The sequence below is a fragment of the Saccostrea cucullata genome, unplaced genomic scaffold (genome assembly GCF_032062105.1).
Source record: "Saccostrea cucullata isolate Sc308-1 unplaced genomic scaffold, CSIRO_AGI_Scuc_v1 ctg166, whole genome shotgun sequence".
Classification (NCBI taxonomy): domain Eukaryota; kingdom Metazoa; phylum Mollusca; class Bivalvia; order Ostreida; family Ostreidae; genus Saccostrea; species Saccostrea cuccullata.
Genome location: NW_026927307.1, coordinates 87015 through 112500, shown reverse-complemented (window position 1 = coordinate 112500; position 25486 = coordinate 87015). Strand labels below are relative to the sequence as shown.

Sequence of the window (25486 nt, the reverse complement as noted above, 5' to 3'; positions counted from 1 at the left end):
ATACTAGTAAAAACCAGCTCTAATAAGAATTAAACAAACATTGAAGTGAAATTTAATTATAATTTATGTAAAATTACAAATCCCTGACAAAATTCACCAAAGTCCGACTCGTTCCGTGGAAGTCGAATTTAAAAGAACGATAACTCTAAAAATTGCAAAATCATAAATTTCGGGTTATTCCCCTTTGATGATGTAAAATATGACGTAACTTCAAGGCCATCTGCGGGGTATTTTTATCATAACATGATAAACACAATCGGTATTATTAAAAAATTTAAATCTTCGTCTTTATGACAGAAACAAATAAATACACAGAACTCTTGAGTTGAAAGAGAGTTTATTGCCTAAAGTTGTCCGAAGCAAGGTATGTGTCCGATGCATGGTGAACTCACCCTATATGATTAACGACTAAGTTGAAGATCCAGTGAAGAAGAAAGTTGAATTTGCTTATTCTATGAAATAAATAATGAAAGAGAGTTCAGACTGGTGGTGGTTTTTTTTTTATTTCTGGAAATTTGAATTATTTTGTCCTTGCAAGATCAAAAAAGTTTTGAATATCAAATTGCCTCATTAAATAAGTTGAAAATCACACATTGCCAATGGAGTAAATTTTTCGTTGTTTTAAAGGAAAATTTGAGTTCGATGAAGAAATATTAAGTATTTCCATGAATATGAAAATTTTACTTTTTATGGTGGATATGTATTATGGTCTCTTTGAAACAATGGAAATTAAACTTTCCACAAAAATTGTTGATTAAATAAATGATAATTGTCTTGATGCTTGCTGCTTTTGTATGACAGTTTGGATTCCAGACTTTCCTCCTCATTCTGGCTGTTTTTATTTTTAGCTCTACTGGTCAGAGACCAGAAGAGCTTATGCGATAGTAATGCGTCCGGCGTCCGTCCGTCTGTCTGTCTAGCTGTCTGTCTGTCTGTCTGTCTGTCCGTCTGTCTGTAAACAATTTTTCAAAATGCTACTCCTCCTACAGTTTTGGTCTAATTTCAGTATAACGTGGCAGACAAGTAGACTACACTAAGATACATAATTCCGTGTATCGGTTTTTGATTTCAATGAACGGTGTTGCCGTGGTTACTAAAAATAGAAATTTCTGTGAAATTCTTTTAAAATGCTACTCCTCCTACAGTTTTGGTCTAATTTCAATATAACTTGGCAAACAAGTAGACTACACTAAGATACATAATTCTGTATATTGGTTTTTGATTTCGATGAACGGTGTTGCCGTGGTTACTAAAAATAGAAATTTCTGTAAAATTCTTTCAAAATACTACTCCTCCTATAGTTTTGGACTGATTTCAATATAACTTGGCACACAAGTTGACTACACTAAGATACATAATTCTGTTTATCGGTTTTTGATTTTGATAAACGTTGTTGCCGTGGTTACTAAAAATAAATTTTCCGTGAAATTCTTTCAAAATGCTACTCCTCCTACAGTTTTGGACTGATTTTAATATAAGTTGGCACACAAGTAGACTACATTAAGATACATAATTCTGTTTATCGGTTTTTGATTTCGATGAACAATGTTGCCGTTGTTACTAAAAATAGAAATTTCTGTGAAATTCTTTCAAAATGCTACTCCTCCTACAGTTTTGGACTGATTTCAATGTAACTTGGCACACAAGAAGACTTCACTAAGGTACACAATTCTGTATATCGGTTTTTGATTTCGATGAACAGTGTTGCCGTTGTTACTAAAAATAGAAATTTCTGTGAAATTCTTTTAAAATGCTACTCCTCCTACAGTTTTGGACTGATTTCAATGTAAGTTGGCACACAAGTAGACTACACTAAGATACACAATTCTGTATATCGGTTTTAGACTTCGATGAACATCATTGCCTTGGTTACTAAAAATAGAAATTTCTGTTTAATACTTTCAAAATACCACTCAAATACAGTTTTAGTCTGATTATAATATACTGTAAACGTAGTTATATTGACGGGTTGAAAAATTGACAATTTTTTGTTTACGAAAATTGACGAGTGTTAATTTTGACGAAATATTTAATCAAGAGTTATGTATCTTTGAATTCACTGGGATAAAAAGGCAGCAAAGGAATCTCTAAAATTTATTTTTGTACAAATTATCTACAATGTGTAAGATTGTATAAACTATCTGAAAAAAAATGATTAAATAAATTGCCCTCTTGTAATTTGTTTTCATTATAAGCGGTCAATTGCCTGAGGTGACAAACTAGGTCAAGCACGGCATGATAATTAGGCTAAGTTACGCATGCAGTATTTGAGTTTAGATTCAATGTTTTTTTGAAAAATGTGATTATATATCACCGTTTTCTCATTACAAATTACCAAGGAAATTAACAATAACTTTGATCTAGTTTTAATAGGGGAAAACCGAAAAACTTTGCAGTAATGTGCAATGGTCCTTGTCTGTGATGCTATATATATGATATGAAGTTTGACGAGTGAAAATGTTGACGAGAAAAGAAAAATCGTCAATATAGTTAAAATTAGCACATCGTCAAAATTTCCACGTTTACAGTAATGTGGCATGCAAGTAGACTACACTAAGACATAGAAAGACTTAATCAAGGATCATTATTCTATTTATTGCTGTTATAAAGTTTCAATTCCCAACTGCTTAAGTATTTTTCTCTTCCTTTGCTATAAGTACAAACCAGTAGAGCTTCAGTCTCGACAGAGACTTCTGGTATCCCTTGTATGTTTTATACTGATCACGTTTTTATGTTTTATTTTACAGGTTGGATTCCAGACTTTCCTCGTCATTCTGGCAGTTATCTGTATCCCCTGGATGTTACTAATCAAGCCGTTCTATCTCAGACATCAGCAGAAATTCGGACAGGTAGGTTTCTTTATAATGTGTCATTATATCAGACTCTCTCCAAGTTGTTTTTTTTATATGAATATTTATATTATAGAAATCTTAAATTCATTTCTGCAAATTGTGAAAGTTTTTCTTTGTAAATAAAAAAATATGAGATTTAAATGATAATTTTATTTAAGAAGGAGTTGGGTAAATTGGGAGAGTCTAACCACCTCTTTATAATCTATTGAAAATGTATTTCAAAATGCACTCTGTCACTTCTGGCCCCAGGATCATGAAAAATTTTCAATTGCCTGTAAAATGAATTTCAAAATTTTTAATTAACGACACTTTGGTAAATCAATTTTGAAACATATTTCAATTTTGATCTGCTTGAGTTCTACAACATTTAAGCATAATGATAAGATTTTGACTTAAGCTTAAGATGTTTCATGATTCCGGGACTTGAACTTGGAGTAAAACACATATTTTGAAAGTAATTTTAAAACATATTTTGAAAGTAATTTCTTTTCAAAATACTTGAGCAATATTTTTTTAACAAACCTACCCTGTACTACATATACAGATAGTTTTTGCGATGTGTTAGCTTGATGTTCAGTTAATAGACCGTAAAGTAGTTAGAACTGTCTGGCCTAACGCTTTGTTTAGATTAATAAATCAAAACAGAATGCCTTAGCAGTAAAACCTTAAATAAAATCATAATTGTATATTTATTTAATAATTTTCATATACCGGTAATTTTATTATACATGTATTCCATTAATTAGGATGATGGAAATTTTGGGGTGAACTGAAGTATTTTGAAGGAAAAAAAGTGCTTAAACTTTGAACAGTTTAACCTTCAAGATATTTTTACATATATGCGTATATTAACTTGTGTACAAGTAATTCTATCTCTTTTTAAGCTTTCATTGATTTGCACATTTTACTTTGATGATGTGAATAAGTTTTGTTCATTATATATCAAATTTTGTGAATTGCATGACTAAATACACGCTTTTATAAGTTCAGACATTCATTTAATCATTGAGTTTATTCAAAATCATTCTTCAAGCATAGCTTGGATGGCATTTTTTTGCTCGTAAGATATGTGTGTTATGTGTTATTGTGTGGACCCTGTGCTGGTATTTGTATATTAATGACTCATGAGAGACCGATCTTTTGCCAGTATCAGTACCAGGAAGTCCCGACGGGTAACCTACTTGACGACAGCGACGGAGAGGAGGTCGTCTACCACAGTGACTCCGAGAGGTCACATTACGACCCTGAACCCGAGGTGACCTTGGGCTGCAGACAGCCCCCTCTCTAACAAAGAGTTTGCTTACTGTCAATGACCCTATGTGATTTGTATTTTTCAGCTCCAGTCAGTGAGTTCATTACCAGATTATGACGTAGAGAAGGGGGAAAAATAACTAAGCACCAAAATTGCATGAAATTCCCATGTTATGAAAACACATGAATGATTGATTACATGATTTGACATTTATTGAGGTGTCCTGATTATCTATTGGTGGAAGCAATGGCTTCTTCCCCTCTGATTGGCTGAGATAAAAGTCACACATTGTCATGGTTAACCAAACTCTTTGTATTTATACTTTAACACTAACTCGCTGCAGCAGCCATGCTTCTACCTTGTCCTGGTTGTTTGGAGTTCTCTACCCTTTACATGTTACTCTGTTAAACTAGCATGGGGAGTAGGGATTTAAATATTTCACACATGTAAAGGGATAGAACTCTGAAATAGGCAGTATGTAACTGTGTGCATCACAAAGCTCACTATAATCTCTTTAAAAATTTCTAGTTTAAACACCAGCCGCTCTCTGTAAATAGTGGGGACATTATCGGTCAAGATTACGAAGGTGAAGGCCAGATAGACGTGACCCTTGAGGAGGTGAACACATGATGTTGTGTATTTCATTTAGACGTGTAGTTATTTCTGATATATTTTTTGTATCCTGCTTTGCTCTTCTATTTATTTATATTTACACAACTTGTCCCTGACAATATGCATCATTTAAAAACACCCTCTATAGCTGCTTTCTGTGTACCATACACTAGTTACATGTATATTTAGTTTATACTAACCTAAATTGTTGCTACTAATAACTGGCTCAAAGGGACCAGAATTTGCTAACTTCACCTTTATAATGAGTGAGTACGGAAGTGATTTAAGATTATTTGGTTACTGTTGGTATATACCGGTATTTTAATTATTAAGGGATTAAATCCGATTCTCTTTTGAATGTTTGTATGAAATTTTAAACTTTTCAATCTGGATGTTAACTTCTAATACAGTCCCATCTATTTTCATATGGAAACTAGAAGTTAATGGAGTAAAAATTAAGGGATGGGGTGACCTTTTGATAAGAGGAAATTAAAGTAGATATTTCTCTAAATAGTTTATATATGTTATTCAGAATTTGTTTTTTTAGTAAGAGCACATTAGCTTCATTTGGCTCGAGTTGTGTCCCTTTTTTTCTCTGCTTATTTCTTATTCAGGATATTTATAAATTAATTGCTTTGTTGGTTATGGCTTTACATGTTTTAAATGCTTTTGAGAATTTTGAAATTTTTAAAGTTAATTCATTGAGGAGTAGGAATGATAAAGACCATTATTAATGACTCTTTATTTCTGTTGTAGGAATTCAACTTTGGAGATGTGTTCACCCATCAGTGTATACACACAATAGAATACTGTCTGGGCTGTGTCTCACATACAGCTTCTTACCTTCGTCTCTGGGCACTCAGTCTGGCTCACGCTCGTAAGTACACATAGATTGTCTGAGGGAATATATTGAAAACTGGAAATTTCATGTCTCCAACTAGAGCCTATTTTCAGTACTTGCGAACCAAATTGTAGGCCGAACTTGCAATTTTTCAATTGCACAATGCCTCTAGTACTCAAAAATATCGACGAAAAGAAAATATCACTCCATATTTCAATACAGATCTTGAAAGATTTTAAAATGCAAAATGACAGGAAATAAAATATTTTCGCTGGAACAAAAACTTTTATTCGCGTGCAAGAGTGTAATAAAATATTTGTTTCTATAAACACTTAACCTTAATAGGCTTGATCGCGAAAATTAATCTGTATATTTTATAAACTAACAATAAAAACGATGTTGGTGAGTACTATTGCATTGTACCATTGATAAGTTGTGGATTCAGCATTTAATTTGGTTCGCAAGTACAGTGTATCAAAAATCAATCCAAGAATGCTAGAGGCGACGAATTCCCAGTTTTTGTTATGGGGCCAGTTCTGATGTTTTCCTGGCACATAAAAGATTGAAATCATGAAAAAAGCCTGTAAAACATCAGATATTTGGACTAATTTCCTAAATGTTCAGCATCTCAGAGAATGTACAATTACATTCCTGAGTATATCCATGGATGTTTATCAGAAACTCAACCCACTGGGTTGCTAACAAGTACCTGGGTATACATACTACTGAAATAAGGCCAGCATTGTTAGTTTTTATAGTAATTAGAACTTTTTGAAAGATTGTATGATTCTTGATGACTAATCTAGAGATGAACTTCAAAATTTTATATATTTATAATTTTGTATTATTTGCAATTTTAACAATTACTACAATGTATTTCTGATATATTTTAGAAATGTTAAATTGATTTTTTCTTCTTTAGAGCTGTCTGAGGTCCTGTGGAACATGGTGATGAGGATAGCTCTACAGATGGATGGGATCGCGGGGGCGTTTGTTTTGGCGGGGGTGTTCGCTTTCTGGGCCTGTGCTACTGTTATTGTACTGATTCTGATGGAGGGACTCTCGGCATTCCTCCACACTCTTCGTCTTCACTGGTATGTTCTTCTGCTAGTCATGTCGTAAAACTGCTGAAATGTTTGCCGATTCTGAATTTTATACAGTATTTTGTTCTTTCTTTCAGGGTGGAGTTTAACTCTAAGTTTTACGATGGACAGGGCTACAAGTTCCATCCGTTCTCCTTTGAGGATTTATCAGAGTTCAGCATTGAGGACTAGGATACTCACCTCTAACTGAGAAAAAAAAACTCCACATGTTCAACTCTATTCTCAGAGATTGATTTGAAAGAGTAGCCTCCCGTCTCTATAGTCAGATTTGTGAAGTTTGATTAGAGAGAGTAATCTCCCTTTTCAATAATCATTTTTGTGAGTGTTTGATTGATGTTGTTAATGCTGTGTAAAGCTGTGTTTTATTTATTGTGATACGAGAGGACTTCTAAGGCATAATACACTATGTGTATCAAATCATTAGCTTTAAATTCGGTGACCAAGAAATCCAAAGGTACATGTGTATACAGTACTTTTTATCTGCAAAGCTTCAAGGATTTTATCTGTTGCCAGAATGTAATCTATAATAAAGAAGACACTCTACTATAGCACTGTAATTTATTCATTGATTAAGTCTTATTAAGATTGTGTTACCACATACTGTTTAGTTGTTTACATGTTTGTTTTATCCTATAATTTTTTAGCTCTACTGGTCAGAGACCAGAAGAGCTTATGCGATAGTAATGCGTCCGGCGTCCGTCCGTCTGTCTGTTACTGTCAAACAATTTTTCAAAATGCTACTCCTCCTACAGTTTTGGTCTAATTTCAATATAACTTGGCACACAAGTAGACTACACTAAGATACATAATTCTGTGTATCGGTTTTTTGATTTTGATGAACGGTGTTGCCGTGGTTACTAAAAATAGAAATTTCTGTGAAATTCTTTCAAAACGCTACTCCTCCTACAGTTTTGGTCTGATTTCAGTATAACTTGGCACACAAGTAGACTACACTAAGATACATAATTCTGTATATCGGTTTTTGATTTTGATGAACGGTGTTGCCGTGGTTACTAAAAATAGAAATTTCTGTGAAATTCTTTCAAAATGCTACTCCTCCTACAGTTTTGGTTTGATTTCATTATAACTTGGCACACAAGTAGACTACACTAAGATACATAATTCTTTGTATCGGTTTTTGATTTCGATGAACGGTGTTGCCGTGGTTACTAAAAATAGAAATTTCTGTGAAATTGTTTCAAAATGCTACTCCTCCTACAGTTTTGGTCTGATTTCAGTATTACTTGGCAAACAAGTAGAATACACTAAGATACATAATTCTGTATATCGGTTTTTGATTTTGATGAACGGTGTTGCCGTGGTTACTAAAAATAGAAATTTCTGTGTTCTTTCAAAATGCTACTCCTCCTACAGTTTTGGTTTAATTTCATTATAACTTGGCACACAAGTCTCTAAGATACATAATTCTCTCTTACTAAAAATAGAAATGTCTGTAAAATTGTTTCAAAATGCTACTCCTCCTACAGTTTTGGTCTGATTTCAGTATAACTTGGCACACAAGTAGACTACACTAAGAACATAAAGAGACTTTATCAACGATCATTATTCTATTTAGTTTCAAATCCCAGCTGCTTATGTACTTTTCTCTTCCTTTGCTATAAGTTCAAACCAGTAGAGCTTCAGTCTCAACAGAGACTTCTGGTTTTAAATCTGAGACTTGATTGAGATGGATTATTTCTCTGAGGAGATTATTTTCCTGTCTGACAGTCTGATGTTTACTGCAGCTGTTTGTATCACTACATATCATGTCGCTCAATCTCTTTGTTTGGCTTGGATTAGGTTTTCTTTGTATCACTATTATCACTGATCTTGTACTTGTTAAAGTGTTTCCTGAAATTCAAAGCTTAATTCTAATGTAGATGTTTGTTTGTCTGACTTTTAATAAACGGCATAAGTAAAGTATAATAATATAATATGAGCACTAATTAATTGATGTTCTATGTTATTAACATTTACCTGGTAAATTACTTTTCTTTTCATAATATGTCTTTACAGGTGTGTGTAAAATGTTGTTAAAGTCCATAATAAATGAAAAGAAATTTAAAGTATCATTTTTCTCTTTTCTTAAAATTGATCCTTTTACCTGTAAACCTGTTTTGATTAATCTTCATGTGGCTATGTTACAACACAGTTCAGCTGAGTTGGTGACCTTGGCTTTCCCTTATCTGAGACCGTCAACTTCCTTTTCTTGATTTTTTTTTTTTGATCTTGAAGTATTTCCTCATGAAAGGTCATGTTAAGTTGCAGATTATTGACAATATGTCCTAACATGTCAGGCTCTGATCTGGTATTTCTGTATTCCTTTGCTGTATTTGATGAACTGTAGATTCACAAAATAAGGACAAGAAAGTATAGGAAGTTACAGGCCCATTGGAAGCAATTTCAGTTTTTTCGGGTGGGTGTGTGACTGTGTATACTGTATGTTTTCTATAGTATACTGTAAGTTTTCTATTGAATACTGTATATCAACAAAATTTTTATTAGTAGATTCACAAAATAAGGACAAGAAAGTATAGGAAGTTACAAGCCCGTTGGAAGCAAAAATTATCGGGGGCAACCCCCCCCCCCCCTTAGTTCGTACGGCCATGAGTTGTACAGTCCTTTCACAAAATAAGCATACAACATACAGTTCTTGGAATTTCCAAAATCTGGTTCCTTGACATGTGTAAATATGTAATGACCTGGAAACTGTGTCAGATGCAGACATTTATAGGTCCTTTGAATAATTCTGAAATGCATAATCTACATAGTTATATCATGCCTGTCACAGTCTTATTTTCTCTTTGTCTCATTGTATAAGATAGAGACACCCTCTTGTGTAATTTTCAGAATTATGTTCACATTTTTCTTCCATCCTAGAAATTTTTTGGATTGAGACAAATGTTTATCCAGTGAGATTACTGAGATTGACGGGTTGAAATCCTCAGTAGCTGTTCTTATCACTAAGCCTCATATTTCAATCCCCCCTTCTGTGTTGTGTTTTCTTTGGGTTATGTTTTGTCTCGATAACAACTCTGATTTTATCAGCCTTCCGAAGTTTCAAAATATCCGGGTAATGCAAGAATATTTTCCTGCTCTTTAAACTTTGAAAATACGCGATGCATCAAGGAAATTGGTTTATGGACTATACATACTAAATTTAACCATAAATATAAAATGAAGTATGAAATGTTTGAAGATTAATGTGTTGATTTGCCAATTGTTTCAGTCTAACCCACTCTTTATCAATAATTCATGGTATCTATCATTTTTGTGCGATGTGGAAAGCCAGAAATTATTGTACAAAATAATTATCTTTAATAAAGTCTAACTATGGAACGTACACACATAGAGAGATACAAAGGAGACCAAAGAACCAAAACTGACCATAGCGTGTGGAATTAGATGACCGTTACTCTAACTATACATGGTGCTATAATATATTACGATATTCCAATTTTTTGTCTGCGATCGAGTAAATGTTCCTAAACGTTTTTCCTTCATAATTTTTGTATACAAAGTAACACAATATGTATTTATAAAACATTTAATGTTATAACATTTTATGTCAATATCACAGCTTTTTGTATTCATCTCACATAATTATAGCCCTATATTTATAACAGTATGGGAGTTGAGAGGAAGGTGAATATTTTGCTTCTTATCTTGGTAATTACTTTACACCGTTATTGATGTAGCACCCAATTCACCCCATCCTTTTTTGTAGGTCAAACACTTTTGTCAAAACAGAATTCCTTGGAAAGATAAGAATCTTTTATGAGGGTCAGCTCGTCTTGGAGGGAAACCACTTGATCCCGGCTTTCTCATCAGTCAGAGTTACCTCTGAAAACACATTACTGATCTAGCGGTTCTCACGGATCAAATGTCTATATAAAATATCACAAAGAAAATGAAACAGGGTGAGCAGTCTTATAAACGTGTTCGATTGGAATGTATAGTTAATCAGGAAAAAAAGAGAAAAGAATGAACATATATACAACGTATTAACACTTAAGATTCCCCCGCGACAGTTCCCGGTATATTTTTATCATCTGTCCCCCTGTCACATAATGACCTGAAATTTTGTCTCTAAATGAACATCCCGAGGGGGGTCTTTGTTGGTAGGTGAAGCCCCTGTGATCAAATCTTGGAATTCCGGCGGCGCGGGCACAGATCCCCGTAATGTGAATATCTTCCATCCAGAATGGTTTAATCCTGCTTGTGATATCGCAGAGAGCTTTGGCAGCCGATACTGTAAAAGCATAGGCCGTTCCCGATAAATATGGCGGATAAACCTTTTCTCCAAATTCCTTTGATGAAGTGTAATACTTGGAATTTTTGTCTTTTATTGGTCTAGCGCCAACCTGTTTATCTCCTATAAGAAATTGTTTAACTCTTCGACTTTTTGAATTCATGGCGGAAATCAAGTTTGGAATGTTTATATACATGTCATCATCAGCTTTCAAGCCATATTTCGCGTTTGCACAATAATTGTTAATCCACTTGAGCATTGATATAGATTTGAGCGTCAGATTTCTGTATGTATCCACAAAATCCCCTAAAATAATATCCCCATGGATATTATTCTCCTGCAGGACTCTTTCCAGAAGAGTATCATTCCCCTGACCGACCAGAAACACCAGTCTGGTTTTGTAGAAGTGATTTTTCGAATACATCCCCCATGATTTTCGGACAGAATCACGTGATTTAGAATTTCCAAGACTTGTACAAACAACAACTATAAGTTCCACGTCACCTTTACAAGTATCGGGGTGGTTTAACGGAAACCCTGATGGATCGTCCAGTCGGAGGTCTGATAGGCGAGTTATCGGACTTTTTTGAATCCAGATTTTAGGAGCTTGTTCAGATATTATCACACTGTTTATGTAGATCAGAAGATTTATAAGCAGGCTTAAACAGAAAACTACCATCAGAACAAAGCGGGCAAGATTCATTGTACCGAGTTCCCCCGTCCAAAGTCACGTGAAGGTCATTTCTTCCTGGTCCCATTCCTTATTCCACACATCTCTGTAATTAGAACATTTTTTTTTTCAGAAAGGAAAATTAAAATAAATTGTACAACTATGTTATTGCAATTTACTGTAAAACTTCCTTAAATACTAAAATCCACATAAAATGCACAGAGAGAAGTCACAACTAAGTCAGATACCTTGGAGTCGTGTTCCTCTTACTTCTAAGCCACTATTTAATGTTTGTATTAGTTCATATTTCGAAATAGGTGCCGCGAGCTACAAGGCCCAAGCTATCCATCAGCTCTATTATGAATTAGTATGTAAAATTTTCCCGTTTTATCAATAAAATCAATTCTGTCAGCATATCTGCTTACATCGTCCAGAAAATTTACACTTTATTGTACAAATCCTTACACAGCTCCACATGGTGAGCTTATATTAGCAACTACGTACCAAATGTACACTCGACACAACAAAAGGAAGTCCGCGCTTTTAAAATATGCACATGTGAGATACAATCAATGACAACACATTGTAGCCTTTTCTCGTAAACTGTAGATCTAGATATGTAGATATATACTGTAGAAAGGATATAACAAAACAGGAACATTTACAGATGTAATGGTCTGGGTCGTGGGGACCTGACTGGTGGTGCAGGGGTCGGTTATCATGGAGAGAAAGAGCGAGAGAGAGAGCAACTAAATCATAATTGGAGAGAACCAATTACAATCCATTTACAAAGTTTAATCGATTTTCTTAATAAATTCATATTAAATAATTGTTCAAACTTAAAAAATAAAACATTAGGATTTTTATATTATATTATAGTTTTATACGTGAATAAAACGTTTTTGAAAATGTTTTTGTTACATTTAAAAACAATGTTATGATAACATATGTTGAAATGTTTTGTAAAATGTTTTAAAAACATTTAAAAAACCATACAAAATCACGTGATTAAAACATTGTTTTAAAATGTTTTTGTAACATTTTAAGAAAATGTTCCGGAAACATTTGCTGAAATATTTCACTAAAATGTTTTAAAAACGTTTAAAAAACCATACAAATTCACGTGATTAAAACATTATTGAAAATGTTTTCGCAACATTTTAAGAAAATGTTCTGACAACATTTTGCTGAAATATTTCACTAAAATGTTTTAAAAACGTTTAAAAAACCATACAAAATCACGTGATTAAAACATTTTTAAAAATGTTTTCGCAACATTTTGAAAATGTTTTAAAAACATTTTAAAAATGTTTTTGTGTTAGCTGGGGCATTGACAAGCATGCTAGTCAAAAATTCTTCACGTACATGTACATGCCACTAATAAATATTAAGTGACTAATGGAACTCATCTCATACTTCCTTATAAATGAACCCAAGTTCATAGGTCTGTCCTTTTTTATCAAAATTATGTATTACATTTTCCTTGTTAGGCATTTCTACATTTCCCTTTTTTAAAAACACAATCTTTCATAGAACGGTTAGAAGGTAAATTTGAATCAACAAGCATTTCTTAAAAGTTTATGATTTTTCAAATAAGTAACAACCTACCATTGAAATGCTTGGGTTTATTATGCTAAATCAGAATACCGGGTTTCTTCAAAAACATTTTTCACTTTTTCCTTAACACAGGCAAACCTGTTTTAAGTGGCCACTACCAAACTCTTCATATACTAGAAAATTTGCTACACGGAAGATTCTAGGTTGCATAGATAGTTCTTAAAAAACAAGATGTGTTTGTGAAACACTGATGCCCCCGTATAGCAACATACCGAAGATTAAACTGCACCCAAAGTAGGATATTCTCACTGGAAATGCAATTATGAAATATGAAAGTAGGCCAAGTTTTTTTCATAAGTACGGAAATCTCCAAGGTCAAAAGGTCAAGGTAATTGGTATCCAATGAAAGGTCTTGCCACAAAGCATACATATGTGAAGCACGGAAGCCCTAGCCCTTACCCTTTTAAAAGTTATTGCCAAGGTAAAAAAATTTTAAAAGTAGGTCAATCTCCAAGATCAAGGTCAAAGGGTAAAAATTCTTGATATCATATGAAAGGACTTGTCACAAGGATTAAATATAAAAAGTATGTAAGCAATAGGCCCAACCCTTCAAAAGTTAATTAAGTTATGGTCTATGTTTGTTTCTTAGAAGTAGGTCAAATTCCAAGGTCAAAGGGTCAAAGTTCTTGGTATCCATTAAAGGGTCTTCATACAAGGCAAGGATTACATATGTGAAGTATGAAAGCGCTAGCCCTTACCATTCAAAAGTTATGGCCAGGGATAAAGTTTTTTCATAAGTACGGAAATCAAAAGGTCTACTGTTCGTATCTACTGTTCAAATGAAATGACCAAAGTAAAAGTTTGAAATTTTTGTGTAAAAGTGGGTCAAATTCCAAGGTCAAGGTCAAAAGGTCAAATTTGGTGGTACCCAAATTAAGGTCTTGTCACAAGGAATACAAATGTGAAATACAAAAGTCATAGCTCCACTAAATCAAAAGTTATGGACAAGGTTCAAGTTTTTGCGACAGACAGGTAAAGAGACAGACAGAGAGACGGACGGACACGACAAAAACTATATACCCCCGAAACTTCGTTTACGGAGGCATAAAAATCCACAGCACAGTTCATGACCATATCATAAAATGAATTTTTCTATGTTTTGTCAAATATCAAAATTTGAATTTATGGACTAAATATGTTTTCCACATTTTCCAAGGACAGTCAAAAACTGAACAATGTTGCTAATTTCATTTTCAACAAGATGTCTTTGTGAAACACTGAGGTCCCCGCATGGCAAAATAACGAAGGTTAATCTTTCGCAAATGTAAATCAAATGTGTTGGTACCCAAAGAAAGTCATTCTCACAAGAAATACAATTAGTGAAATATGAAGGCCTTTGCACCAACAGCCCAAAGCTTATGGCCAAGGTTAAAGTTTTTTAAAAGAAGGTCAAAACTCCAAGATCAAGGTCAAAGGGTAAAAATTGTTGGTACTATTAAATGAAAGGGCTTGTCACAATTTAAGGATCACATATGTAAAGGATGAAAGCCCTAGCCTCTACCGTTCAAAAGTTATGGCCAAGGTTAAAGTTGACAACAGACAGACAGACAAATAGACAGACAGGACAAACACAATATACCCCCGGGATCTTTCGATCCAGGGGCATAACAAGATGTGTTTGTGAAACACTGATGCCCCGGCGGGGCAACATATAGAAGGTTAACATTTCTCAAATGTAAATCAAATATGTTGGTACCCAAAGTTAGCCTTTCTCACAAGAACTACAAATGTGAAATATGAAGACCTATGCACCAACAGCTCAAAGCTTATGGCAAAAATATAATCTTTTTTTAAAAGTAAGTCAAACTCCAAGGTCAAGGGGTCAAAATTGTTGGTATTCAATGAAAGGTCTTGTCAGAAGGATTACAAATGTGAAGTATGAAAGCCCAGCCCTTACCATTCAAAAGTTATGGCCAAGGTTAAAGTTGACAACAGACAAATAGACAGACAGGACAAAAACAATATACCGCCAAGATCTTTCGAGCAAAGGAATAAATATCAATAGAGAAAGATAATTAACAACTAAATTGCAAAACAAATCTGTATATTCTGGAGAGACGTCATCGTCGCAAACCACGGCCATAGTGTACGATCCTCTCCCATTCTGGTAGGAGAGAGCTATGCGGACTCCGGACCGTGGCTTGAGACGATGGAGAGACGTATTCTAGACGTGGCTTGAGACGATGGTCCATCAATACAATTAACTGTAGGATGACCATTGTCTGTGATGTTCGGACGCTATCAACTGATCACATCAAATAGCTTTATAATGACCATCGTCTGAATTATACGTGTGATGTTTGAACACTATATTAACTAGAGCTTGGTAACAGACTCCCAACAACACTGAGTTATAGACTGTCAGGGAGGTGGCATAACATGCAGCTATTTATTAATTTGTCGGTGGTGCAATATGGAAGTTCTCAATCTGTCAGGGCAAGGCTACATTCTTCAGATAGCTTTATAAAAGAAGGAAATGAAAGATGGAGCTGCTTAAAAAATCAGAACCTTACGTAACGCTAGAGAACGGCGTGTTATGTTGTTACAGCAGATTAGCCAGTGACACGAGTTTTTTTTTTTCTGTAGCACATTAAACGTTTTGATGAAGTATGTGATAAGTATAGATAAGTATGCGCTGATAGGAAGCAGATGCGTTGAATAGACCCAATAAAAAGAGATCTTAGGGAACATATATTTTAATAGCACGAAAAAAAATCCGCGCCTGCACGTCTCTATGGTCTGATTCCAAAAAATAATTACATTTCATATAACTGGGCATAGGAGAATAACACATCTTGATTAAAAAAAAATCCTTGTGTATAATTTTGATTTTGCCAGAAGTAGTCCAACCATGGAGAGTTACGTATGATTGTGAATATACAAGGCATTCACACAACGGAAATATATATATGCACAAAGTAATTGTATTAATTAAAAGTAAAGCTTTCGTAATAAGGTTTGTTGAATTGCAGGTCAATATAATTATTTCTTAAAGGAAATTCCAGTGCACGATTTTTTTTCTATTAAGTGAGTATGGACGAAATGAGTTTTCAGTGGCCCCTGATGAGACCCTGTACAGAGAGGTTATAATACCCGGCAGGGAGGGATCGTGCGTGAGTAAAATCAAGGCGCGCGGGGTGATTAAAAGTAGCCGGTTTGTTTACAAAGTTCTCTATGTACAGCAATAACGAGGGGGTTGATTGACGGACAGTTAATTACGGCGATTGATAACATATGCCCCTCAGATATTAATTCGACGGGTAGTCTTAATAGGTGTTTATTAGTCACCCTGCGGGAGCCAATCTTATCGCATTGTAAACGTTCAAAGAGTTTCTCTGTGTTTGGTTACAATTATCCCTATTTTGCATTCATTTCTAGAGAGAAGGGGGTGGATATGGGGCTAGAATCTTTAGATTTCGGCTGTTCACTCATTTATTGATACAAGGACATAAAATATACATGTATACTATCATATATTTATGATTGATTAATATTTAGTTTGCTGCAATTTTTACATTGTCATTTCAAAAAAATCATGACCTTAGCTGTATTCTTGAACTGCACAGGCGTCGGAAGCAAATTGAAAGTGGGGTGGCTAATTGAAAAGGGGGGGGGGGTAAACCAACAAAAAACGGTAAACCTCAATTTTCAATGCCTATATTATGTCTATATTATATGCAAAAAAAGGGGGGGGGCTAAGATTACCTCCCCCCCCCATCCCCTCTGTTCCGACGCCTATGAATTGTATAAAGTTCATCAGATCTCGAGCACTTAAATTAAGAAACTCATTTTCGTATCTTTCGTACAGGGTTACTATTTTGCTAAAAACAAACGAAGATGTCTTAAAAGACCTTGCATACGGTAGATACAAGCGGAAGTATGCGGTATGTTTGGTAAAACACTTTCATGGTTCTTGAATTTCTGGACAAACTTCCTGACTTGTCGGTACAAGCTGAGTCCGTTCTGCCAGACCGACACTGAAGCAGGAACTGGCACGGTGGAATGAATAGCCCCGCCGCCACATCATTAAAACTTGTAATCACTTATACAGGCTAAAAGTCCGAGGCTGCACCAAGTTTGAGACGGATTGTTTTCAGACATAACACAATTCAGAAACTCTCTTTTCCATCTTAATATTTCTCTCTTCGCTGTAGATATGAATTTTATTATTGCCACACAATTTCCAGACTTTTAAAATTGACAATTACACATAAAAGTAACGATTGGAATCTAGATATGTTGGTTAATGCTTTTGATCAGCTCTAAAATCCAAGAATTTTTTGCGCTGAGTCAGAACATGGAATCTTTCACTTGAGACCAATGAAGTGCAATTGAAATGGAGTTTTGTTGGCAAATAAATCAACTTTGGCAGGTGTTTCTACGGACAACTTATAATGGAGGCCCCGGGTTATGGTCATTCCTCCCATGGTTTCTGTAGCAGTGGCCAAAACTTAATTCAACATTTAGGAATTAAATTAGACAACCCGAAATTCCACCGAAAAAAGATGTTCCTCTTGTTAAGAAAAATATTTGAATTGTTAGTCCATTGATGCATTCATGAAAATAAATTCGATACGAATCGCTATTTAGAAGAAAGAAGAATGCCATATTTTTGCCAAAGGGCGTGGGATAAATAAAACAACAGATAGAAAGAAAAATAATTCATAAAACACGCACCTGTTACATCCACAAGTTATGTCCATGTTGTTGAGAAAGAGCTACAGATTGTCAAACTTCACACGAGGGATGGCTATTCTGAACGACAGACGGAGCGACTGAGAGACAGATTAACTTCACAGAGTGCAAATCTAACATGCTTTATGGCCCAAACATTATTAGTTCTCTACAGACACATATATAAATTAAGCATGAAATGAAGTGCCTTTATCAGATAATTCACCAATAAGCCGTCTGTTCGTAATGTTTGGCCCCCTCTCCCCCATCAAACGGAGAAAGATACCCCAAACTAGATCAACATATATACTTATAACATATGGAATCAAACGTCAGAAATAGATTTTTATTTGTTTTAATTTCGATGTAATGTTTCATTTATATTAGGTTTTCTAATGAATGAAGTATACTTTTATATGTATAAACTTTAATTAATCAATGTGTAAATAGCAGGTATAATGTAGGTACAGTATAGAAGTACAGTTGATGTCAAAATGTCTGAAAAACGAAAGGAATGTGTGTTTTGATAATCAAATTAGGATTTACAAGAATACATCAAATGAATGCCTACTACAGCCTAGTGATCTTGTTTTTGAAAGGCGGAGGGAATAATCGGAAACTAACCTGAAAATCTTTGAAAAAACATATTTAAAAATCCAACCTAAAAATTTCTCATAGTCGTATTTTGGGGAGGGGGTGGGTGTCAACAGCCATATCAAATTAATGTGGTTTAACTATGTTACAAGAAACATTAATTGGGGGTGGGGTGGGGTTCACAACCGACCTTTCAATGAACATTATATTATTAAAATTAAATGTGTTACCCCCCCCCCCCCACACACACACACTACATAGCTGTACTTGCAGCTTAAGAACCTTCCCTGAAACGCATGATAAAACAATCATTTTCTATTTTTATAAATCTTATCATTAGCAAAGAATATTTATTTATTAGATCGAAACGAAAAATGTTCAACAATGGAGCTTATGCTAAGAGTTCTGAATTCTGGTGGGCTAAATAGACCCCAGACCCTTCCCAAAAATAAAAAGAATGACAGTTAAGTATTTATTTGACAAAAAGTTCTTAAAAGACAAAATGTGAAAAATTTTCAAAGCATTTTTATATAAACTAACCCGAACGTTTTTTTTAAATTTTATTATTCCTCATGGTCATTTAGTTTATATGTAAAAAGATCAATTCATCATTTGTGTAAAAATTAAGATAAATAAAAAAAAACAAATCAGCGAAATTGAAAAAAAAAAACGTACTTATGTCGGAACTCCCTCCCCCCCCCCCCCATTCCCCTAAATATTTTTCAAAACAGTATTAATTTAAACAATATTTTATTCACTGATGGTATCGTGAATGGGATTTGGCAGCAGGCGCAGCCTATTTTAGCCCTCTCTCTAAACAGTATTAATAAACTCTCCAATCAATATCCATTTGCATTAACTGTCTATAGTTATATATTAAGTCCCGGAGCGTTTAATATTTCGATAATAATGAAACATCTGTTCTCTCGGTAGCACTCACAATATTCACAAATACAACTTAGGAAGCATCTGTTTATGTTGGACAAATATAACTGAACATAAGGAATTTATACTTTGTATTTGTTTGAATTGGTTCAATGTACTTTCATGTATGCGCTATATTAAAATTCTAATAGGTATACATTATATCGCCCAACGTTAACTTTTCAAAATTCATACTATAGTAAATTGTATTTGACAAACTATGTAAGTATTTAATGCGATATACATATAATGCCTATTCGAGAAAAAAATACACGATTGTTCAAATTAAGCAAAATATTATTTAGACGCGTGCAAGTATATCATTATTAGATCTTTTTCTTAACATAAGGGGATTAAAAGTACATGTACTCGAAATAAAAAAAAAAACAGAAAAAAACTTACCATTAATTCACAGAACACATCCAACAGCAAACTAAAGCTCCCACTTTTTGAATGATTTGAGTCATGTTATTTTTTATGCAAAATATAGATATCGGAAACCCAGTAGGGTAGGCGATTCTAAGTCAGCCACTGTATCTCTTATCAGGAAATCCCGCGCGCTATCAGCTCTTCCACCGAAACCTAAGCGTCCCGTATCTTACTTCACTAGAAAACAGTCATTTTATCAGGAGAAGCCTAAAGCAAAATAGACCCTCCATAGATTGCTGATATCTCCATGTTATAACGGCGTGTTCAGATGAAAGATGTATTTAATTAAGATTCAAAGACCAGACAGAAATAAGTCTTTTGTGCATGTATTTTAATTTAAAAGATTTTATCTACTATTTCCAAAGAATACTCAAGCTACATCTTAAATATCCATTGAAATGAAATATATGGAGATAACGTACAATATTCAAGCTCATGAGTCCATAAAACAATACAAAACAGGAGCAGAGCAAACACGGACCTCCAGAATATCAGAGGTGGGATCAGGTGCCATGGAGGAGTGAGTGACCAATCTTAAAATTATGTTTTATCATTTGATATAGTGTATGAGGAGGTACGTTATTTTTTAAAATGATGAAACACCTTTAAAAAAATCATTAAAAGATCTACAAATGAGGACATTAGAGTGCATGCAAGATGTACCAGAAGCGTAAAGGTCTCTACACTCGCTGTGTTATCTAGAACTTCTATATTGTCTTATATTTTATTATTTTATCAACATATAAAGCATTACAAATTATAACTTCTTATTTATACATCGTTTTTGTGTTTAGATGTTTTTACATTCTTTAAAGCTGACATGAACTCTTAAAAAGGCATCAGTTTTCATCTTTGTACGACTTACTACATTCCTGTACGCCCTTGTCCGCCATATTTCTTCGATTCCGCCATATTTAATCGAAGATTTTTGGCCACCTGTACCTGCTATATATAGCCTTGTAGAATTGTTTCACTTGAGTGATTTTCTATCCTGGCTGTCGACATGTGCACACCTCCGATAGCATAGTTTTTTAGAAGTCCATAAACTGACCAATACATGTTTGAAAAGTAAAAATTCAACAAAAAACTAGAACTATACCGAGAATTAAATTATTTTTGAATGCATTTGCTGCAATATAGAAAATACACTTACACGGAATACATTCAAGTACAGCAAAAATTCCATGCAGGTCAGTCGAGAAAACGCGTCAAACGCAGTGATGAAAATATTTACCTGAATACTGCTATCGTTACAGGGATGTGCACATGTCGAAAGAATTTTCCTGTTTTACTTTTATTGAAAAATGCATCTCAGAAATCATGTAATCCATTGCTAACTCAACAGTAAAAACTGCTTGGACACACGTGGCCAATGCCGATCATTTTATTTGGTCAGGGAAAATATCAAAGGTTGAAAGCGCCGTGGGGTTGACTGAAGAAAATGCAAATATTTTTTTTTCTCGAGAATAAACATTACTCTTGTCTGTAAATGGTGTATATAAAATTTTTGAAAACATTGTTTAACTTCATCAAATTTATAATAAAGCATGCATTATTACGAATCATTCACCTTTTGAAGATATTTCCTGTGATAGGAGGGGGGGGGGGTAATAAAACATGCATAACACTCTCATAAACATGATTTAAGAAAAACATCTGAAACAGATCGGATTTCTTTATGATCAAATATTATCAAATAAATACAGTGTACTGGCTTTATTAGACCTAATATAATTTGATTTAAAGTTAACACAATTTGATTTAAAGTTATTTATAATTTTATGCACAATGAAAGAAAAAATGAGCAAATTCACATACCCCACCCTCCCGAAAAAGTCGAAGTGCTGAAATTCCCAGAAAAAATACAGGAATCGTAATTTCCTTGTAATATGCACATCTATTCACATTGTGTTCTAAATATCTCTAAAGTTTTATGAAATTGTGTGCAGCGGTTTAAGAGGAGTTGCGCTGACAAACTGCTCATCTCTATATTCAAGATATCGCCAAAATCGAAATACAAAAGTGTGGAAATTCCCGAAAAAATAAAGAATTCGGAATTTCCTGGTGATGTGCAAATCTAGACACACATTGACTCCTATAAATATCTCGAAAGTTCGACAAAACTCTGTTCAGTGGTTTATAAGTAGATGCGCTGACCCCCCCCCACCCCCCCTTCAAAAAAAAGGACTGCCTGATGGGTCCAAAACATTATACCTCACGCAACTTGTTGCGAGGGGTATAATAAACGAGTTTGATTCTGTGATACAATGATAATGAAAATTGAATTTAATGTGAATTAAATTTCTAGGCAAAAATAATTAATAATTACAAGAAAAAACAGATAGAAAGAGACAGCAAGCCCTACGTGAGAATTCCACATTCTACCTACAATTTGCTTTTTAAAAATTCTCTTGTCTGTTGTCCAGGTCCAGGTTCGACTCGTACGTTTGAGCATAGGTGTCGGAATCTGGGGGTGGCTTTTTTACAAATATATACTTGGAATAGACATTGAACATTGCTGCGTAGGTTTAGCCTCCCCCCCCCCCAATTTCCACAGACAAGTCGCAGTATAGGTTTAAAAAGAGGAAAGTGTTGATGTTTGGAGAAAAATTTTGTTACTGAAGTTCGAACCTACCCCCCCCCCTTTCCCCCACACGAAATATGATATTCGTGTTTTTGGAAAAGGACATTTTCCCTTTTTTAAGCTTGTCAGATTTTTTGAATGTATAAAAAAATTCTTTGCACTTAGCCCCCCCCCCCCCACTACTTTCAATTTGCTTCCAACGCCAATGCGTTTGAGAAGGTATTTGAGAAAGTTCCCAATGTATTCATTCCTGTGATGTATATTTCACGTTTATTATATCCCCCGCTTGAAAAGTGGGAGGGTATACAGTAATAGTTATGTCCGTCCTTCGGTCTGCTACGCTTTGGGGTACCATCTCTTATCCGCAAATCCTCTTATTCCACTTAGTGAAATTTAGTAAAACTTTCACAGAATCTTAGGTTTATTACATATTACCATTGTGCACCTCCTATTTTACTTTTTGATCCGACACGTATTTTGGGTTAAGCGACAACAGCAAAATATGGACTTTGCCATTATAACCATATGGGAGACGGGGGTATCATTTAGTGAGCTCATTGCTCACAATACCTCTAGTTTCTCTTTCAAGTTGGCCGTATAGGTTAACTTCTTGTCCAAATTAAAATTATTATTCAATTTATGAAGTTTCCACATCCCGCCTGAAAAAAACCCTTGATCTGTCCTAAGGCTTAATAAATGGTACAGCACAAAGTGCTAGGATCTTATACCTATTATTGTCCTGATGGTTACAGTGAGAGAAAGAGGGAGAGAGAGACTTAGTTAGTTCAATATACAAAAGAGTAAATAAAAATTTTCCGTATTCAACAAGTGTCAAGAATCCCTACCCTAGCTTTTAAAATTATCTCCCGAATACTCCTACAGAAATTATTTTTATATTTTTTATATTTAAAAAAAATATATATATTTTTAAAAACAGCTAGACTATCAGGCAGGGATACTGAAATCTCGATAGACTCTCTATAACAACATAATTATAAAACATTTATGCATTCCTCAAATGCACATACTTTGTGGTCGGAGTGACACATTTAAAAAAATTCAAAATTGAATTTGGCAGAGATGTCTGTTTTCCAAGAATATTTAGATAATGGTCATGTCAATCATTTTTTCACCCCCCCCCCCCCCCCCCCCCCCCCGCCTAAAAACCAAATGCCTAAATGTCAATCTGAACAGGGGATGGCATTTTTTCTTTGTGTGTTAAGGAACATAGATCTATGTACACATAAAAAATGTATTCTGGTTAATTGCTTTTAAGATTTGAAGTAAATAATTACCGTACATCCAATTACTTGGTTTAGATTTGAAATTAGTACTAAAATAATCAGTTATAATTGACAAATGAATTTTGCGACGCAAAACAACTGCAGACTATATACATGACTTTGTATAGAATGTATATTAGAACTACATGTAGACAGACAATTCACAATTATAGCTTATGAACAGCAGTTATAATACCTACCCCCCCCCCCCTTTCAGCCGCGCAAATACCAAATAACTTCTCTTTCCACTTGTGATATTTTCCCTGACCAAAATCTGATCAGCACGGACTAAGTGTATCGACGTGCTAGTCTGTACGGAGTAATGACTCTGTTTACTATTGAGCTTTTACGGAGTTTATTTCTTTTTTGTGATGCATACTTCAATAAATGGAATTCAGGGTGTATATCACTTGACTTGTGCACATCTTCGAACCGATGCAGTAACCTTATCACCAGGTATGGGTACGTTTACAGCATTCGAGGCGTTTTCTCGATATGCACCAATTGCATAGGGGCTGCAAATCAAAGACGTTGGTTGTTTTGTTCCATTCAAATGATATAATTTCAAAATGTGTTTGCAGATTTTACTGCTTTTTATTTCAAGTTTATTCTGCATAAATTGGCGCACTGTAAAAATACGTGCTCGTGACGTGTATCTAAATTTCTCACCAAACTTGCATTTTTTTTCTTTTGATTCAAATCAATAATTATTCAGAAATATAAATAATTATGTTGTTTATTGTGGTTTTGAAATGTCTTGATCTCCTCGTGTGTTCTCATATGCTTTACCATCGGAGATGTGCACAAGTCGATACCCAAACCAAAAAATCATTCAACTGTAACGAGCGCTTTGGGGTATATATCGTTACAATGAGACAAGATATCTGAAAGAAATATGGCGGAATACGGCTTTAGTTGGTATGAAACAAGTCGTACATAGATGAAAATGTTGCGTTTTTAAGAATTCATGTCAGCTTTAAGGCACCTTCTTTTATTTAATTGATTTTATTGTAAGTATTTTCGACTAAAAATATCGAATATCAAGATATTGATCAAAGCAAGATAGTTAATCATATCAATATAGTAATGTCAATATGAAGAAATAAATATCTCAATATAAATACAATATGAAGTGAGAAACATTATTGAGCCACTCGGAGCAGAGATTCTAGGAAGAAAGATAACTCTAAAATTATTTATTCTTGTCACAATGCTTCAAAATGTCGCTGGTACTGTAATTGATTTCCTTTTTAATGTAGTGCTTGTACAATTCGAAAAAAACTTCAGACATACACAGTACGTCATCTTGCAAGTAATCAAAGGACTGAAAAGCCTGCTACTAGAAGATGCAGCTTATATTACTTCAGTTTAACTAAGGAAGCTTCTAAACACTAATACAAGTGCTTTTTGGACACGGAGAAAAATATATCATATAAATGTGTGCATATTAAGGCTATTTAATTCATTTTCAACATAGGGTACCTGCCTTAATTCTGCAGGAAAAATGTTCACAGACAATGGACTATGCATGAACAGAAACACTGCTGTATTCTTTAACTGGGAAAAATTCAAATGGAAATAATGAATTCAATTACTTATTTTTGGTCTGATTATTAATAAATGCTAAGCATGTTTTAGTTTATTACAAATGTAAATAACTGTAAATAGCCATTTTTTTTCTATCTCACCTCGAAGGACAGATTACTCCAACAGCATAAAACTACCTTAAAACTAGTGCTAATTGTAACGGGGACCGTTACAGATGTTCCCCAAATGCTCCCTAACTCCCTTTTATAGTC

The 25486-nt window shown here is 34.3% G+C and overlaps 2 protein-coding genes across 8 annotated transcripts in view; one reads left to right on the top strand and one right to left on the bottom strand.

Moving 5' to 3' along the window:
* The window catches only part of LOC134274024 (V-type proton ATPase 116 kDa subunit a 1-like), a 20896-nt gene extending 13688 nt beyond the window's left edge, over positions 1 to 7208 (top strand). For 2 of the 4 annotated variants that reach the window (XM_062756251.1, XM_062756248.1), the window contains exons 18-22: positions 2748 to 2849; positions 4000 to 4107; positions 5473 to 5593; positions 6480 to 6651; positions 6738 to 7208. In XM_062756251.1, coding sequence (XP_062612235.1) covers positions 2748 to 2849; positions 4000 to 4107; positions 5473 to 5593; positions 6480 to 6651; positions 6738 to 6831 — 597 coding nt within the window. In that variant the 3' untranslated portion in view covers positions 6832 to 7208. Of the gene's footprint in view, positions 1 to 2747; positions 2850 to 3999; positions 4108 to 4632; positions 4723 to 5472; positions 5594 to 6479; positions 6652 to 6737 lie in introns of all 4 variants that reach the window. The other 2 variants (XM_062756249.1, XM_062756252.1) reach the window with 2 other exon arrangements.
* Positions 7209 to 10191: 2983 nt separating this feature from the next.
* On the bottom strand, positions 10192 to 19901 carry LOC134274029 (beta-1,3-galactosyltransferase 1-like). Of its 4 annotated transcripts, none has more exons than XM_062756268.1 (2): positions 19794 to 19901; positions 10192 to 11688 (listed from the first exon to the last, which is right to left on the bottom strand). In XM_062756268.1, the coding sequence occupies exon 2, from the start codon at positions 11613 to 11615 to the stop codon at positions 10665 to 10667; it is 951 nt and encodes a 316-aa protein (XP_062612252.1). In that variant the 5' UTR covers positions 11616 to 11688; positions 19794 to 19901; the 3' UTR covers positions 10192 to 10664. The 4 variants fall into 4 exon arrangements, with proteins under 4 accessions (XP_062612252.1, XP_062612254.1, XP_062612253.1 ...); XM_062756270.1 differs by lacking the exon at positions 19794 to 19901 and adding an exon at positions 17877 to 18013; XM_062756269.1 differs by lacking the exon at positions 19794 to 19901 and adding an exon at positions 12087 to 12193.
* Positions 19902 to 25486: the final 5585 nt, after the last annotated feature.

Coding starts and splice junctions, on each gene's coding strand:
- LOC134274029 (XM_062756268.1), bottom strand. CDS start 11,615: ATGAATCTTGCCCGCTTTGTTCTGATGGTAGTTTTCTGTTTAAGCCTG.